This window comes from Patiria miniata, unplaced genomic scaffold (assembly GCF_015706575.1).
Source record: "Patiria miniata isolate m_02_andy unplaced genomic scaffold, ASM1570657v1 HiC_scaffold_5, whole genome shotgun sequence".
Classification (NCBI taxonomy): domain Eukaryota; kingdom Metazoa; phylum Echinodermata; class Asteroidea; order Valvatida; family Asterinidae; genus Patiria; species Patiria miniata.
The window spans coordinates 2,076,444-2,091,882 of NW_024037072.1; the positions used below are offsets into that span (position 1 = coordinate 2,076,444).

A 15,439-nucleotide genomic window follows, 5' to 3' on the forward strand; every position below is an offset into this window, starting at 1 on the left:
AGCTTTTTTTTTCAGGCCCGAGTGGTTTCAGCCATCAGGAGAAAAAAGGCATCCTGCGTGTGTATCTGCTAAAACTTCAGGTGTACCTATACATGTAAAGTTCTGTAAGTGCACAGAGTACTGTATTTGTAGGTCAGGCTATTAGTTATTACTTCCGGACCATTACTCATACTTTACTGAATAACCGGCAACAATTTAAATAAATGAAAAGGCAAACAAGAAACACTGCATGCATACGATCACAAATGCTCTTCACGCACCGGTCCGTTCCCGCCGGCCATTTTGAGCTGAGGAAGCAACCTAGATACATACTGTACATGTACCGGTAGGTCATGAAACTGCTCACTATCTAGTAAGTCCAATTGTCTTATTTCAATTTGTTTCGAACTACATGTACCTGGACGTCTCAAAATCTCCATCAATCTGTGTACATGTTCTAGTACAATGCACAAGGACAAAACCTAATATTGATACAATGCACAAGTTGATTTGCAGTTGATCAGTTTACCCAAAATGTCTATCATACCAAAACCCATGCAAAACAGTGCAGAGATCATTTACAAATTGCACTACAGGTACATTCTGTACATGTACATCATGTTCACGGTTCCAGAAAGCATCCCAAATCGGAGGATCAAGTTTCAGGGTCGCTGCACTCCCACCTAAAGTAGACGATCCCAAACTGATAGACTGACGATCCCAAACTGATAGACTGACGTTTGGATTTCAGATGGCAAATAGCATTCATTATTTCTTCCACAAAAAAAAGCAAAGCTTTTAGGAATTGCAGAGAGGTGTGAGGTCCCCCCATGGGGTGGGGAATCTGGTGTTGATGAGGCTACCCACAGAGAGGGTTGAGGCAGTGGATCTTATCAAAGCTTTCTGAAAGGGCAAAGACACAAGAAAGACCAGCCAAAGAAAATGAACCAGTTGCATGAATTTGTTTTGCTTTCATAAACCATCACATTTTCAACGTGTACTGGCTCTATGACCTACATGTACAAGTAAGTGGAACATTCGTATCCTGTTTCCAAATCTCCCCACTCTGTCTAAATTTAAAAAAAAAAATGAATGTCACAGACATTTTTGTCTGGTTTGTTCATATGGTACGAAAGGTCACGTGGACTCGAAACAGTCCAGATACATACACATGTATGTATATCACTTTTGCATACAGTACATAAATGTATTTGTGTATTTTTACACAAATGTTTAAGGACAAGGTACATGTACACAGAACACTGTACTCAACATTTTAACTAACTGTCTCTTTCCTTTTTAAGAATGGCTAGCAATACATGTACATTTTGGTTTTTTCGAGAATTTTAAACATGGACAAATTCAAATACATACCTGTACATGTAGGTTTGTTTTTCTGATACATGCATTGTATCCTTTCCCCTTAAATAATACACTGAATATGTACACATACCGGTATTTTCATTTATGAACCGGTAAGCTTCACGTTCTAAATTCGTACATGTATATGTACAGTGTATGGGAAAAAAGTACAATGTACCGTACATGTACCTGTGAATTTTTTTTTTCATTTTAAACCAAGGACCCTGCAAACTCCAACAAGGTCCATCAGAATCCATTAGAAATTAGTTTTCTGTGGATCTTGTTGACTCCAGCATTGTTACCATTTTAGGAAGGGTATTTACATGTAGTCTCAAACAGAAAGAAAACAAATTTCTAGCTTATAATTGTCTTTCAAAATAGAAATATAACATCAGCCAAGAGTTCATGTAAAGAGGTTGCCACTTGTATTATCAATTAAGAGCTGCAGAAGGGATTTTAGGAATTTGAGAAACTTACCCCTCGACAAATATTGTGAAACTTCCTACATGTAAACATTGAGTAACTTCCTAAACATTTTTGCCTAAAGGCCACTCGGGTCACGCACACTGCAGCAAACAAATACGTCAAAGTGCAGTTACTTCATCTGTAATTGTAATCAATTTCTGCCTTTTCCACGGTAGAAGACCTATGCACTTTGTAGTCATTACCCAGGTCTCGCTTAATTTGAAAACAACCGCAGACCACAAAGTACTTATGCGGTGCCAAATAACTCCTAAGTCACAATCTACCCGGAAGACTGACAACAAATCTACACAACAACAAACAGCGATAGATGTTTATAAATGAGGGTTGTTCCTAGAAGTGAGGAAGTTCAAAATTTGACCAAGGACTAATTCCGGCGTGTCAGATGAGACAGATTTTGGTTTAAAATTCTATAGTGGTGGATAGGGACGTTATCAGACTTCATAGTACACCAATAATAAAATCTTTGAAGCATAAGAACTGTAAGGCCCCCCAAAAAAGTCTCCGGTTTCTGGTATGGAGCTTGACCCAAAAGTGGTGCAGCGACGCGGCTTTTTTTTTTTTTTTTTTAATTTTTTCTTCTTCAAATGTCGGCTGATGACTACAAATGGTGCCCGACTAAATTTAGTGCAAAATATATGGGAGTCCAGAGACGCCACATACATGTGTAAAGCTTATTGAGAGACATCAAGTTTTGAGACATCATCTTACATTGAAAAAAACCCTTTTTCATTTTGCCGACACGTACCGGTATGGCTACGGCAACGCGCGCAGACCAGAAACCGGAGACTTTTTTTTGCCTAACACTAACAGAGAGGAACTCAAATTTCCATCACAAAATCAGAGAAAACGCTACTTCTGTTTCTCGAAACTGCAAGCCTTGATAAAATTAAATCCAAGTGCAGTTAAAAGAAAAAACAAAAACTGTTTCTGAAAGCTTGGTTTGTCTACTTTCCAAGAAAAAAAATGATGTACAGGTAAAAAAATGTACTTTGAAATTTCTCATGAGTTGGCAACTCTTATCCGGAGTTAACCCAATGTCATTTCCTCAGGTCGCCAATTGTTAGATTCCACGAAACAGGATTCCAAAGAGTCCTTGATGTCTTGGCACCAGGCAGAGATGTCACAAATAAATCTCAGGGCAGGCAGAGATGGGATCAATGTCCCACAATCTACATCAATGTCATCACTACATGTATAAGAGACTACCGGTAGCATGGTTCACCATAGAGGAGGGGGCTTGATTGAATCTTAAAAAACAAATTGTTCACTGTAAAAAATATGCAAGCAGTGATTAGAAAAGTACACACAAGGTCTTGACTGTATCCTACCAACTGAAACTAAAGAAAATTTGATGAAAAGTTTTTGCATGATTTTAACAATGTTCATGTGCTACTTACATGTAAGATCATAATTAATTAATTAATGTACTTTTTTAATCAAATATTTATCATAACACTGTGTTGCATTCCTACAAATATGTTAGTATTGTTACCTTTCAGCCCTATGGCTGTGATACTGGCACATTAATTAACTCAGAGTAAATGAATGAAATTTTGTAACAAAATACATGTACATTAGGGCAATTCCATGGAAAATATGAAAATTTATTAAATCTTCAAAACTGTGATTATCAGTGGAAGAGCGTGTACACACATACTTGTTCCGTAGTTGTGGGGACTACACACGAGTTGTCCCATGGTACTATGAGGACCGAAGATGCTGTGGGGACAGCAGAAAGTCCCCATAACTCGGTCCAAATTTCCATAATAGTAAAAATCTTCTCAATAACGCGGTGACAGCCGGCCCACACTGGTTTGCGTATGTATCGCGCAAAGTAAACACAATAAAGGGCCGTAACCAGCCTGGTGATAGGGGAAGATCTTTTTTTCCCCCAGGAATTGCACCTTTTTCATGTCTAATAAACAGTTGATTATGAGCATGTACATTCGAGTAAACTCAAAATGTCAATCGCGAGGTAAAAGTGGACCTGCAACTGGGTTTTTTTTGGGGGGGTGGGGGTGGGTTAGGGAGGGGTTGTCGGACCCTCAAACCCCCCCCCCCCCCCCCCCCCCCCGGCCTACGGCCCTGCAATCAATTGTAGATATTCTGAATTTGTACAAACCAATATCGTCTTCGCATGAGTACGAGGTGTACGGCAACAATGTATTCAAGTCCCTCTCAACTTTCTCTTTGAATACAAGTGGGGGGAGGGGGAGAGTTCTTGTGCAAAGCGTCTATCATCTCATATCCTGACTCGTACTCACTGTGCAATATCCATGAATCCACAGGACGCGGCAGCGTGGAGCGGCGTCCAGCCTTCATTGTCCTGAGCCTCAATGTCTGCTCCATTCTCCACCAGAAACTCCACCATCTCAAGCTTCTCATCGATGACAGCCTAAAATAAAAGGACAGTAAAAATGACAATGGTGAGATTGGATGGAGTCATGGGTTGGTTGGGTACATGTACCACGTGTATCACAAATAGCAATCCCGAATAAAAGAGCGTTGTTACAAATAAGGGCTTTGCATTTTCTAGAATATTTTAAGTTGGACTTGATCGAATATTCAAAATGCGCCGATCAACTTCAAGGTTAACATGCCCCAGCCTAAACTGGCCACCATTTAAGATTTGCATGTGCCTGTTAGAAGCTTGTTGAAAATTGACAGAGAAGGTATTAAAATAATATAATGAAATACATGTAGGCTGTCTTCTGATTAATGTAAAGAAAAAGTCCCTAAAGAGCAAAAAGCTAAAATTCTCAATCACTGAAAAACATATGAACATATAGTGGAATGGCTGATATTTGACCAATATGGGGCTAATATTTCTCATGGAACCTCTAAAATCATGCGTGACAGTGGCTTTTGACAAAAGTGTAGCATTTGACAAACAATAAAAATAGTGCAACTTATGCGATTCAAGAATAAAATCGTGAACATTTTTCATCATCTCTTTTGAGACCGCTCACATTTTTCAAATATTCAAATGGAAAAAATGTCATTCGAGTATTCGGTGGACGATCGAATAATTGAATATTCAGAATATTTGGCACAGCTCTGAGAGACGTCTTGAACTACGTGTGCTTGACCACAAAGGTTACCGGTATGGGGGGCAAGGGAGGAAAAAAAGAATCAGGCCTGAACATTTATAATTGACTAGAGAAAAGGACAGAAAGCTTTTTCACATTGACAAACTAATATTTTTACCCTAGCATTTTACATGCAAATGTAGACCTCCATTTCTTTTCCATAGAAGATCAGCACAAATACGTATACACAAACAGAATCTCCCCAATTCACTGAACATATATGTACATGCACTGTTCCATATTTAATAAGACTAACTGGTTATGAAGTTGGGTCATTCATAGTTCATACAGCGATGGGTCATTAAACACAACAACAAATAAATCATGCGTAAATGAATATCGATTTTTAACTGGCAGACACAACAAACAAGTCCATGCGTGTGTCATCTGTCGGGGGTATTAAAATACACGATGAATGGCAAATCAGAGAAGTTGACCAGGAATTCAATTTGCATTCAAAAGTGCAAAAACAAACAGCCAAGAAATAAAAAATTCACAATTTTAAGGATTGTTTTTAAGAAGAAAGCATGACATGTTCAGGCATGCAGTGTGACCCTCCCATTGTTTGATCAGTCACAGACAGTCAAAAATTTGTTACACTTCCCCTGCCAATGCCATGCATTTGTATACAAACTAGTCAAAACAGACACATCACATTCGTGTAACACTGTGACTATTATCCAATTCCATCAACAGACAAAAGAGGTTAACTTGTACATGTAGGTACAGCTGGCATATCAATCACCTCCAGTCAAAGTATGGCTACATCAAATTAACAGGGGAATTCTTAACTGTTAAAAACAGTCACTTGATTGATTTTGACTGCTGTGGTAGCGCAGCTGTATTTGCCGTCCAGACCAATTGTATATTTAGCCTTCAATGTTTGTTGACTGAGAAAACATTCTTTTGGGAAGTCTGGGTGATGCCCAATACTCTTTACACGTTGCTTGTAACCATGTACATTGTACGTTGTATGTTACAGACATGAGGATATCGACATGATAAACCAGAGACGTGTGAAAATGCCCAAGCACCAAATGTGCATGTGAAATATCCTTCGCATGCAAATTGACAGTGGCTTTGCCAATGTATGCATTGAACATGCTGGGCTACGCAATGCACGTATAGTCATACCTTATTTGAGTTAGACAGTTTGCAATAGTACATGTTCAAGCTTTTTTTTTAGCAATGCTGCAAATTTATGTTAGCAAAGAACACTTGAGTCAAGCTACATGTAGTACTAGTACTACTAGTAGTACTGATAATACCGGCACATACATTTTGTACACAGTCTGTAACACAGGTGAGTACACGTGTATACAGCGTATGCAGTGACACAAATTATGTGTACATGTACATGTACTTTGCATGTACAGTGCACAAGGTGATGCACACACACCACACACAAAAATCCACCCTTTACATCCACTTGAGTGGTATGCGAAGCTTTGTTGGAACCTTGAGCTCAGATTGAGTGGAATTAGACTGAAAGAACACTGCATGGGCCCCTCAATGGGCTACCACAGAACACAACCGACACGGTCCACACACATTTCCATATCATTGCAACTGCATAAACGGGGCTTGGAAGCACCCATACCGGTATATTGAAATTATATGGTGTAGTGGAACCAGTGTACAATGTACATGTACATGCAAAATGTATACATGTACATGTACATGTACATGTACAGTTTGTGGAACCAGTGCACATGTAGACAAATGTACTTTACCGGGCGGTACTATGTTTTGGGCCTACATCACCACTCCAATCATTATCAGTTTTCAGGAACATACTGTACCGGTACATACATGTACATACGTGTACATGATGTACACAATGTACATGTACATGTATGTACCTGTACATGATGTACACAATGTACATGTGTATGTACATGTACCGGTAGTTCATTTGAACAGTACATGTACAAATGTACATGTGCATGTGCATGTACGTACACATGTACCTCAGTACATATACTTCATTACACAAACACTGTATTTTGGAGTTGGTTGCATTCTGTACACCTGTTCAAAACATCCATAAACTCCACCTTATCGTGTAACGTCATTAGTAAAATGCATTCCTAAATATTCAAATGACCATGTTTAAGGGTGCAGCACCCTGGAAAATTATCAAATTCAGTCGTTAATTTTTCAGGTTTAGGAATGAGCTAATCAGCCAATACAAACACACCCCAAAACCCTGTTTATAATGCAGGTACAAAACTGTGTAATATTTGGAGTATTTATATCAATATTTGCACAAAGCAGGATGAAAACGGACAGATAGAGTTCAAAATGTGGTTAGTGCCTTTTTGTTCAAAAGAGATCTAGGCCTACCGGTAGTGTTTTGCCCCCATATATTTCAGGAGTGAGAAATCCATTAAATGGGATTTTTTAACACAGCAAGGACATTTATGTAACATCTTCATTCAGCCATCCACAGAAACCATAAACATGTGAGCAGACCACCGTAAAATGCTTAAAATGCAGGAATTGAAAGATTTTCTTTTCGGGAACTACCGTATTTCACAAATGTTTTCAACAAAAAACCTGATTTTCTTTGAGACCTTTGCAAAAACATGTTACTTTGCCACACAATAATTGTTTACAGTACATTGGTACATTATGCCTCTGGGAATTGCTCCTATCGGTAGTAAATCTACGCGCATATTTGAACACAACAAAAGTAATTTCCCACAGCATGACCAATTAAAATCAAAACCCACCAAATGTCCCAAAGTTATACGCCCCTCCAAAAAATTGCTAAATGGACAGGCGTCAATGGCGTTCAAGCTGCTTACAATTCAGATTAAATTGGCTTAGGCTGTCAATTTGCTTCTAGTCTTATAGGCCACTAATAGGGGTCATTGAACTCTCAATTTCAATGGATTTACAATTACATTTGGTCCCTCCCAATATCATGGACAAACATGATACAATTCAAAAAGCATTTGCCTTCAATTTGGTTTGGGAATTTAGGCGAAAGCACCTAGCACTTTTCTTCCATGGGGTTTGGGCTATTGGAAATCAATTAGGGAGTTTTTCTCTTTATTTTGGCAAAACCTTCACGACAGCTCACCCCTGATTTCTGAATAGAGCTAGAAGTTTTAAATGCACTTGCTACCCGGTACAGAGTATGCAAGCCCATGATAATCCTCGCCCACGGCTGTTAATGCATATTATCAGTGCTTTCACAACACATGTAACTAGCTGTAGCTGTACCCCTTGAATATTATCAAACATCCAATGGGTTAAACACATTCTGTTTCTTTGATTCTTGCCCTTACACCAACAGACATGCACGTATCTCTTCCTGAGGGAGGCCAATGTACATTTAATCTTAATTTAAAGGTAATATACAACATTTGCAGACATCACAATACAAAACTACCAAATTACTATGAAATACCTTCCTTTACTGCAAGTGAATAAAAGTCTCAAGCATCCTGTGAAATCATGGCACCTGTTTTGCTGTCATTTTTAAGAAAAGTGGAATTTTTGTATCAATTTCCAATGATGGTCGGCCGACCATTGTTGGAAAAAAAATGCCTTTTTCAAATACTGCCCCCAATTTACCAAATTTGGACTCGGTTACACATCCATGAACGGGTGCAAGCCGTCTATAAATTGGTAAGTTTCATCTGAAGTAGGGTCAGGGAACCAGACTACAAGAACAGCATTTTTTTCTTGGTAAGGTTTTTCCAGCATCTATGACTGAGCACAAAACTTAAACAGGTCAGTCTAACAACATCTTCCATAAAACACTAACCCCCAAAATCCATCCATTTCTGAAAATTACAGCAAAAAGTAAAATGTTGTATATTACCTTTAACATAACAAAATTTTTTGATGAGTTGACAGTTATTCATCTTCCTCACATAACTAGGATGAATGAATGTCTTTGTAAAACTGTATTTCTGCATTATATGCTAACAGTGCAAAGTCCAATGAGAATATAAGAGGAAATTTGTACCGATGTCCACAACAAAATGAGGATTTTGTGCAAGGACTACAATAAAGCAAAATACCTGACTTCCAAACGTTTCTTTCTATTACAAGTACAAGTGCAAAATGCAAAGTTCAGTACCCAGAAAATAAACTTGACAATTCTTGTGATTGATTGATTTCAACACAGTTGATTTCTTTAGTAAACAGTGAAGTGAAAACTGGACCTTCATATGATAACCTACATTTGTACAATTTATTTGAGAGCAGTGGCTAAGACAAGTTAGTTTCAGAATGAAAATTACTATGGCCAAGCTGGCAAAGAAATAATTCCACACTTATCTTGTAAACATTTGTTTGTGTTTCCAAGTTTGGCTGCATTTTAAACAGTACAAATCCACCCCCCAAAAAACTCATAAAAATATGATCTGTGCTTTCATTGTTCATGCACTTCACATAATCCACCATGTGTCTGCCAATGAAACAGACTTTTAAACTTCATCCCAGGGTCTGATTTTTGTTGGTGCCATCCCTTACGTTGTTTCATATTTGAAATACCAGACAGGTCAAGTAGTAATGTGTCCCTTGGATGTACATTGGAACATGTGAAGGTCCATCTTCATGCATAAATTAGGGTTCATCTTCAATTGGGGTTGCAGATACAGCATGAAAAGTGCCATATTGCAAAACACAACAGCGAGGGGTTCCATGTGAGAAATGAAGGCTAGAATTTAAAAAAAGAAGAGGGCACCAGATTCAGATTTTTAAAGTTTTCAAAAATCAACTTCAACACAAAGGAAGTGAGCAACAATGATGATAGTTGGGCCCAAACCCATGTTTGGTATGTATGCCAGTTGCATTATGCAGGGGTGGAAATATCCACATTTAGATTAAAAGATTTAGATTATAGTTTACATCACGTCTATCAGGTATAAATTTGGATGATTACTAATATGAAATTTGGATGATTGCAAACTAAACACGAGTGTGCCATTTTCAAAGCTCAGTCAAATTACCATAACTTTCAACAAGAATTTCTGCATCTAGAGTAGGAATACCGAATATTCAATCATCAACAAATATTTAGAATAGATTTTTGTTGGTTTGAATATTCAAAAAGAAAAAAACTATGCACGTGCACACACGACTGTGATGTTATTTACTCCTAAAGGGTTGCGTTTTTTACTGTCAGATGCCACTTTTTTGTCGTAGCCTATTTATTGGTCCCTTTTTTTTAGCTGGGTAAAGTCCCTTGACACGTCACTATCAGTAATTATAATGCAAAACACTCAAGCAGCCTATAATAGCCATCGCCGCATGCAAATTTCAACCTGCGCACTTTGTATGCAACTTTTGACCAGTGAGGAAGGCAGCTGCAGCTGGCGTACGTGTAAAACTTGATCAGCGAGTTTCGAATATTCGGTCAAGTGCAGTTTCGAATAAACGAATACATGTAAGTACTTTATTTAGTTTTGAGATGTGAGATTAAGAATTAATTCAAGAAGCTGAAGCTTGCAAGTGCAGCCTCTCTTTGAAAAGGCCTCTTCACGTGTAATGAAAGTTTATTTGGATAACCTTACATCTTGAAATATGTGAAATTAAAACTGGGAATAAATTAATATTTTTTTTGCCTTCAAGACAGATTCTTCTAGGATTAAAATGTCAGGTCCTATTACATTAATGTAACTATAAATATCAAATCATAAAAAGGACAATTTTATTATAAGCAATCTTTGGTGTCCATAGACAACTTGTTATCCTGTAATTTTAAGGAGCAATTGAAGAATTGTTTTCACACATTTACATAGCCAATGGAGTCTTTCAAAAGGTCATGTAGAAATTGACTACATTTTCAATGTTATGGTATTAGTCTGTGCATTACACATACACATTACAAATTTGACACATCATGAGATGGATATATCTGCCTTGGGCCTGGCGATCATTGGAAGTGCACACGCGCCATTGTAGACTTGTTCCCAAACGTCCAACTTCCGGAGATTGGGAACCCATCTAGTATAAATGTCAGTGCAACGTGAGAGGCTGTTGCTTGACTTGAGGTACCACAGCAGTCACACGCAGAGTGCTCACATCAGACTAAATGACATTAGCCCGCAATGAACCCACTTGTTGCGTACTGCAATGAGAAGTGCCGAAACGCTGAAAATGCGGTCTGCAACTATTCCACAACCATAAGAAAAATTCCCTTGTACATGTTTAAATGTGTACATAAAACAAAAAATTTGGTCGATGTCTCATTCAATTGTGAATAACTTTTGTATTGCTACAAAAATAGCAATTTAGAAAAAGAAACTATTTTCGGGATGAAACTCAAAAATAGCAGAGCCTAAACAGGAAATGTCACAGTTAAAAAAGGTTACACGAATGTAACACATGTTCAGGTTGATTTACACACAGCCTGTTTACACACAATTGTAGCGGAGTCCAGCACACAGAAGAATTTCAGTCATGGGCCCCATTTATGGGGCTCAAGTAGCTCCAAGACCAAAATAAGCAGTAAAGGTTAATGTGCTTCTATGGCTCGTCCGACAGTTTGTGCTGCACAAATCCTCTTTTCATCGTGCAACCTGTCCCACCATGCCTTGCAACACACGCCTTCACTGTATTAACTTTCAATCGATCTGCGGGTTCCAAAAGGGTATTTGGCTACCTGCCCTGCGGCTGGGAACAAATAAGCCAATTCACCATTTCAATCACACAAGCGCGAGATCTGCTTGCCGGCCAGTTTCAGGAGATAAACAAAGCAGACGAATGCACACAGGTCTATGGGGGACGTGGTAACCAAATCCGCATTTTGCGATTTTTTGTCTAATCAAAAGAAGATAGAAACTTTTGCTCGCATACAAGTTGGATCATACAAAGCATCTTAAACCATGGTGCCACCAAAAAAAAATAAATACAATTTTGCACAATTTACAATGTACTTCAAAACAAGAACTTTTCTTTGATTTTGTCAGTACCCCGCTACGATTTTACACGCGGATGGTGAACTATTGTATCTCCCGAAGACCCGAAATAAATCATTGAATCTGATGTGCACACGCGCAGTTGAAATTGTGAAAAAGCTTATAAAATGGACGACTTTCCATTTTCATGACTTTGTTCATTTTTAATCAATGGAGGGCACTGTCTGACTATGATTCCAAACTGCTGGAAAAAAACTGAAAGAACCTGCGATGAATATTGTCTACAAAATATTAGCCCCATAAATGTGGCCAATTTACTGGACTACCTCTGTAAATAAAAGCCACACTTCTCACCCTCTTTATAGGCTAATCAGAAAGTGCTGCCTTTTTCAGATGTCTAATTTTCGTGAAAATTTCATGTTGAAATTATGATACGCAAACGTGTGCAAAGGAATCTGGAAATTTCACGAAAAATAGACATCTGAAAAAGGCAGCACTTCTGATTAACCTATAAAGAGGGTGGGTATGCTTCTAAAGCAAAAATAAACTAAGCCTAGGCCCTTTCGTGAAAATCAAAATTTGACAAAGTTCGACATGTTTTTGTAGGTGGTGGAAGTGTGGCCTTTATTTACGGAGGTAGTCCAGTAAATTGGCCACATTTATGGGGCTAGCAAAATATCAATGCCAGTTGACATGTTAAATGTGTTCATGATTTACAAATACATGTAAATCAAAACCTGCCATTACCAACTGCACAACTGACAGTGACAGGCGGCCATTTTGAAACATGTATTTATGCAAATGAGCCAAAAGGTCAACAAGATCTTCTTTCCGAAACTGTCATGCATGCAGTGCAACCACAGCAAATTCCAATCCGACCGCTAATGCATGCCTCGGGGAGACCCTTTGGGCTGTCTACCAAGGACACATACACTGGCAATGCCTCTGTAAAGTGCATTTACTTACTTGATGGAGGGCGGTCAGGCCGTCGACATTTGCATAATTTATGTCGGTTCCTTTCCCCAACATTTTCTTCACCTCGTCCGTGTCGCCGCTCGCACATGCCGCCAGAAACACACATCCTTGGTTAAATTTCACTTTTATTCTCTTAGGGTCAACGTGATTTTTTTCTTTGTCCAGTTCCGAGCCTTTCCAGCGTTGCAATTGTTCATGTCGCTTCATTAGGGCCGATTTCGGCCGAGAACCGACGGACGATGCATCGTCGTTGTCCGCCATCTTTGCTTATTCTTCACCTACCCATGATGCAGTGCGCCACCTCGTCCCAATCACTCAAAAATTTCCACGGCACGTGGGGTTCCAGTTGCCTGGACAACGGGTGACGTAAGCCTTTTATTTTGTGCGTTTCCAGTGACGGCCGTTCCTCCCCGAAGGCTGGGAGGGATGTGAAATTGTATCCTCAACGTTGAAGACGACTTGAGATGTGCAACTGTGCGGGAAACGGTAGCGCCACACTGTTTGTGACGTCTGATTAATGTCAGGGTCTACCACATCAAACTAGGGGGAGTTGGGGGGGGGGGTTGAAAAGTTTTTACAAAAAAAGATGAAAAAAGTGCCATCGTGTACGAGAAACAAAACTTTATTTCTTAAATTAAGATATTACGTAAGTTTAGTCTGAACCGCTTGGTACGTAGATGTCAATCACACATTGATCCAAAAGTAATTCCAATTAAATTGTTTTCGTTTGAATGGTGGATGGATGGTTATGTGAGCATACAGCTAAGGCTATCCATTTTAATTCCACTCTAATCGAAGCTTCACATTGTGCTTTCTCCCTCTCTAAACTTCCAACTAAAAATGTGGTTAACTCTCATAACTAATTACAACCCTTATTAACATTGACCGCATCCACCTGATCATCCCGCAAAAAAAAAAACACCCATTACTTGAAGCGCGGGCACAATCAGTAAATGACGTTACCGCGGTACTACTTCAACTCCAATACAACCCCACAGTAAAGTGGACACCAGTTAATTCATGAATTGGCGTATACAGAGTGTGGTCGATCCTGTTTGAGCTATTCCAAAAAAGTGAAACCCTCCCTGGTCTAAAAACAGCTCCAGCCCCTCGAGAGGGTTTTCCCGTACCAGCCGACTACTCATAATAGTCGGTTATTTTTAGACGGTCTATTTTAAGCGAGTGACTTAAGGTGTGTGATCCCGTCTCCAGATGTTTTTTTTTTTTTAGAGCATTCGATCGCTACACCTTACTTTTTTGTACCTTCACATAATTATGCCGTGAGGATTTTTGGTGGGAACACTTTATTGTCAGTACAGTGCCATTGTTATCTTTTTGACACCTGTGCAGAGTTTAATGATATATTAAAACTGAAGACTTTAATTTTAACTGGTATTTGGAGGTGAACTTTCAAAAAAATAATGGTTTTCAACTTTTAGAGTGCACATTGGTTTAAAGAGGTAGGGCTACTAAGGAAGAAGAAATTATGCATGAAGGAGGCACGTATACTTCAGCAGCTTTACGCTTCACACCGAAAGTTGAATAATTGGATGGACAGCCACGGTTGAGCTCAAGGGACGAGTGATCGCCACTGATACGCGGCCGGGAGTTGTAGTAACTTCCAAGCCAACATGGTAACGGGATGCAGGGAGATCCGCCTGTCGTATTTTGCACTTGAATCATTGATGCGGCGAGGAAGGGGAGGAAGTGCGAGACATTGAAAAGCCTGTAATCCTCATTACCATGGGCCATATTTGGGATGCCCGGTTCGAGGGCCACACAGCTGTTCCAGGCTGCAGTATCAGCCCAGCGACGGGGCTACCTCCAATTCCATTTCCATATATAGTGAAGATATTCCGTGGGTTGACGTCATGCCGGTGCCTGTACGGCATAACGCAGGGGGCGGGATGGCCAACGGTAGAACGGCGTTTTAGATAGAGGGCGCTGTGTCAAATTATGGCCTCGCCATATCATGCGACTTGCAAAATGTTCCTTCGGCTTAGCAATTATAATTACAGTTTGTACAATTTTTGAGGTCGATAATTTGGCATTTGCTACGTAGGCCTATTATAAACATATATATATATGGGGAAAAAAAAATTATGGTAAATAAGGCACAGGGTCAGAATAATTGTACTCAAGATTTTAACCTTTGTCTCTAGCTTCCAAAATGAAAAGATAATGCAAACATTACGGCTCGGTTTTATTTTATTTGTGTCATCATGTTGCTGTAAACAGGATGAAGCTAACAAAAACTATATATGTAAGGCCAAAAAAAAAATAGTCGGTCTCTGGTCAGACCGAAGTTCCGAAAGTGATGCGGCAACGCGTTTTTTGGGGTTTTTTTTTTTTTTGGGGGGGGGTGGGTTTTTTTTTCTCAAGCTTGTATTGTACAGACAAGAAGGTGGGTACTATTTTGCTTTTTGTGTCCTCATTATACATTGGTGTCCTCCATAATTTGCCTTGGTGCCCTTTATCATTTGCCTTGGTGCAATTTCCCCATTCCTTGGTGCTCCTTGGTACAAAAATTTGAGGAGGCGCAGCAATAGAGGGCGCTGTTGTAGCTTCCGTGTTAATTTGAAGAAGAAAAAAAGGTTGACGCGCATGATTAAAGTCGACGCGCGCGCTGACCAGAGTCCGAGTATTTTTTGTTGTTGGCCTAACAGT

General features: G+C 39.3%; 1 protein-coding gene across 7 annotated transcripts in view; it reads right to left on the reverse strand.

Moving 5' to 3' along the window:
- The window catches only part of LOC119741525 (protein phosphatase 1 regulatory subunit 12A-like), a 69,643-nt gene extending 56,549 nt beyond the window's left edge, over nt 1-13,094 (reverse strand). For 2 of the 7 annotated variants that reach the window (XM_038217313.1, XM_038217317.1), the window contains exons 1-2: nt 12,764-13,094; nt 4,092-4,222 (exon numbers count right to left, since the gene is read on the reverse strand). In XM_038217313.1, the coding sequence (XP_038073241.1) occupies nt 4,092-4,222; nt 12,764-13,033 (401 nt within the window). In that variant the 5' untranslated portion in view covers nt 13,034-13,094. The remainder of the gene's footprint in view (nt 1-4,091; nt 4,223-12,763) is intronic. The other 5 variants (XM_038217314.1, XM_038217318.1, XM_038217316.1 and 2 more) reach the window with 4 other exon arrangements.
- Nucleotides 13,095-15,439: the final 2,345 nt, after the last annotated feature.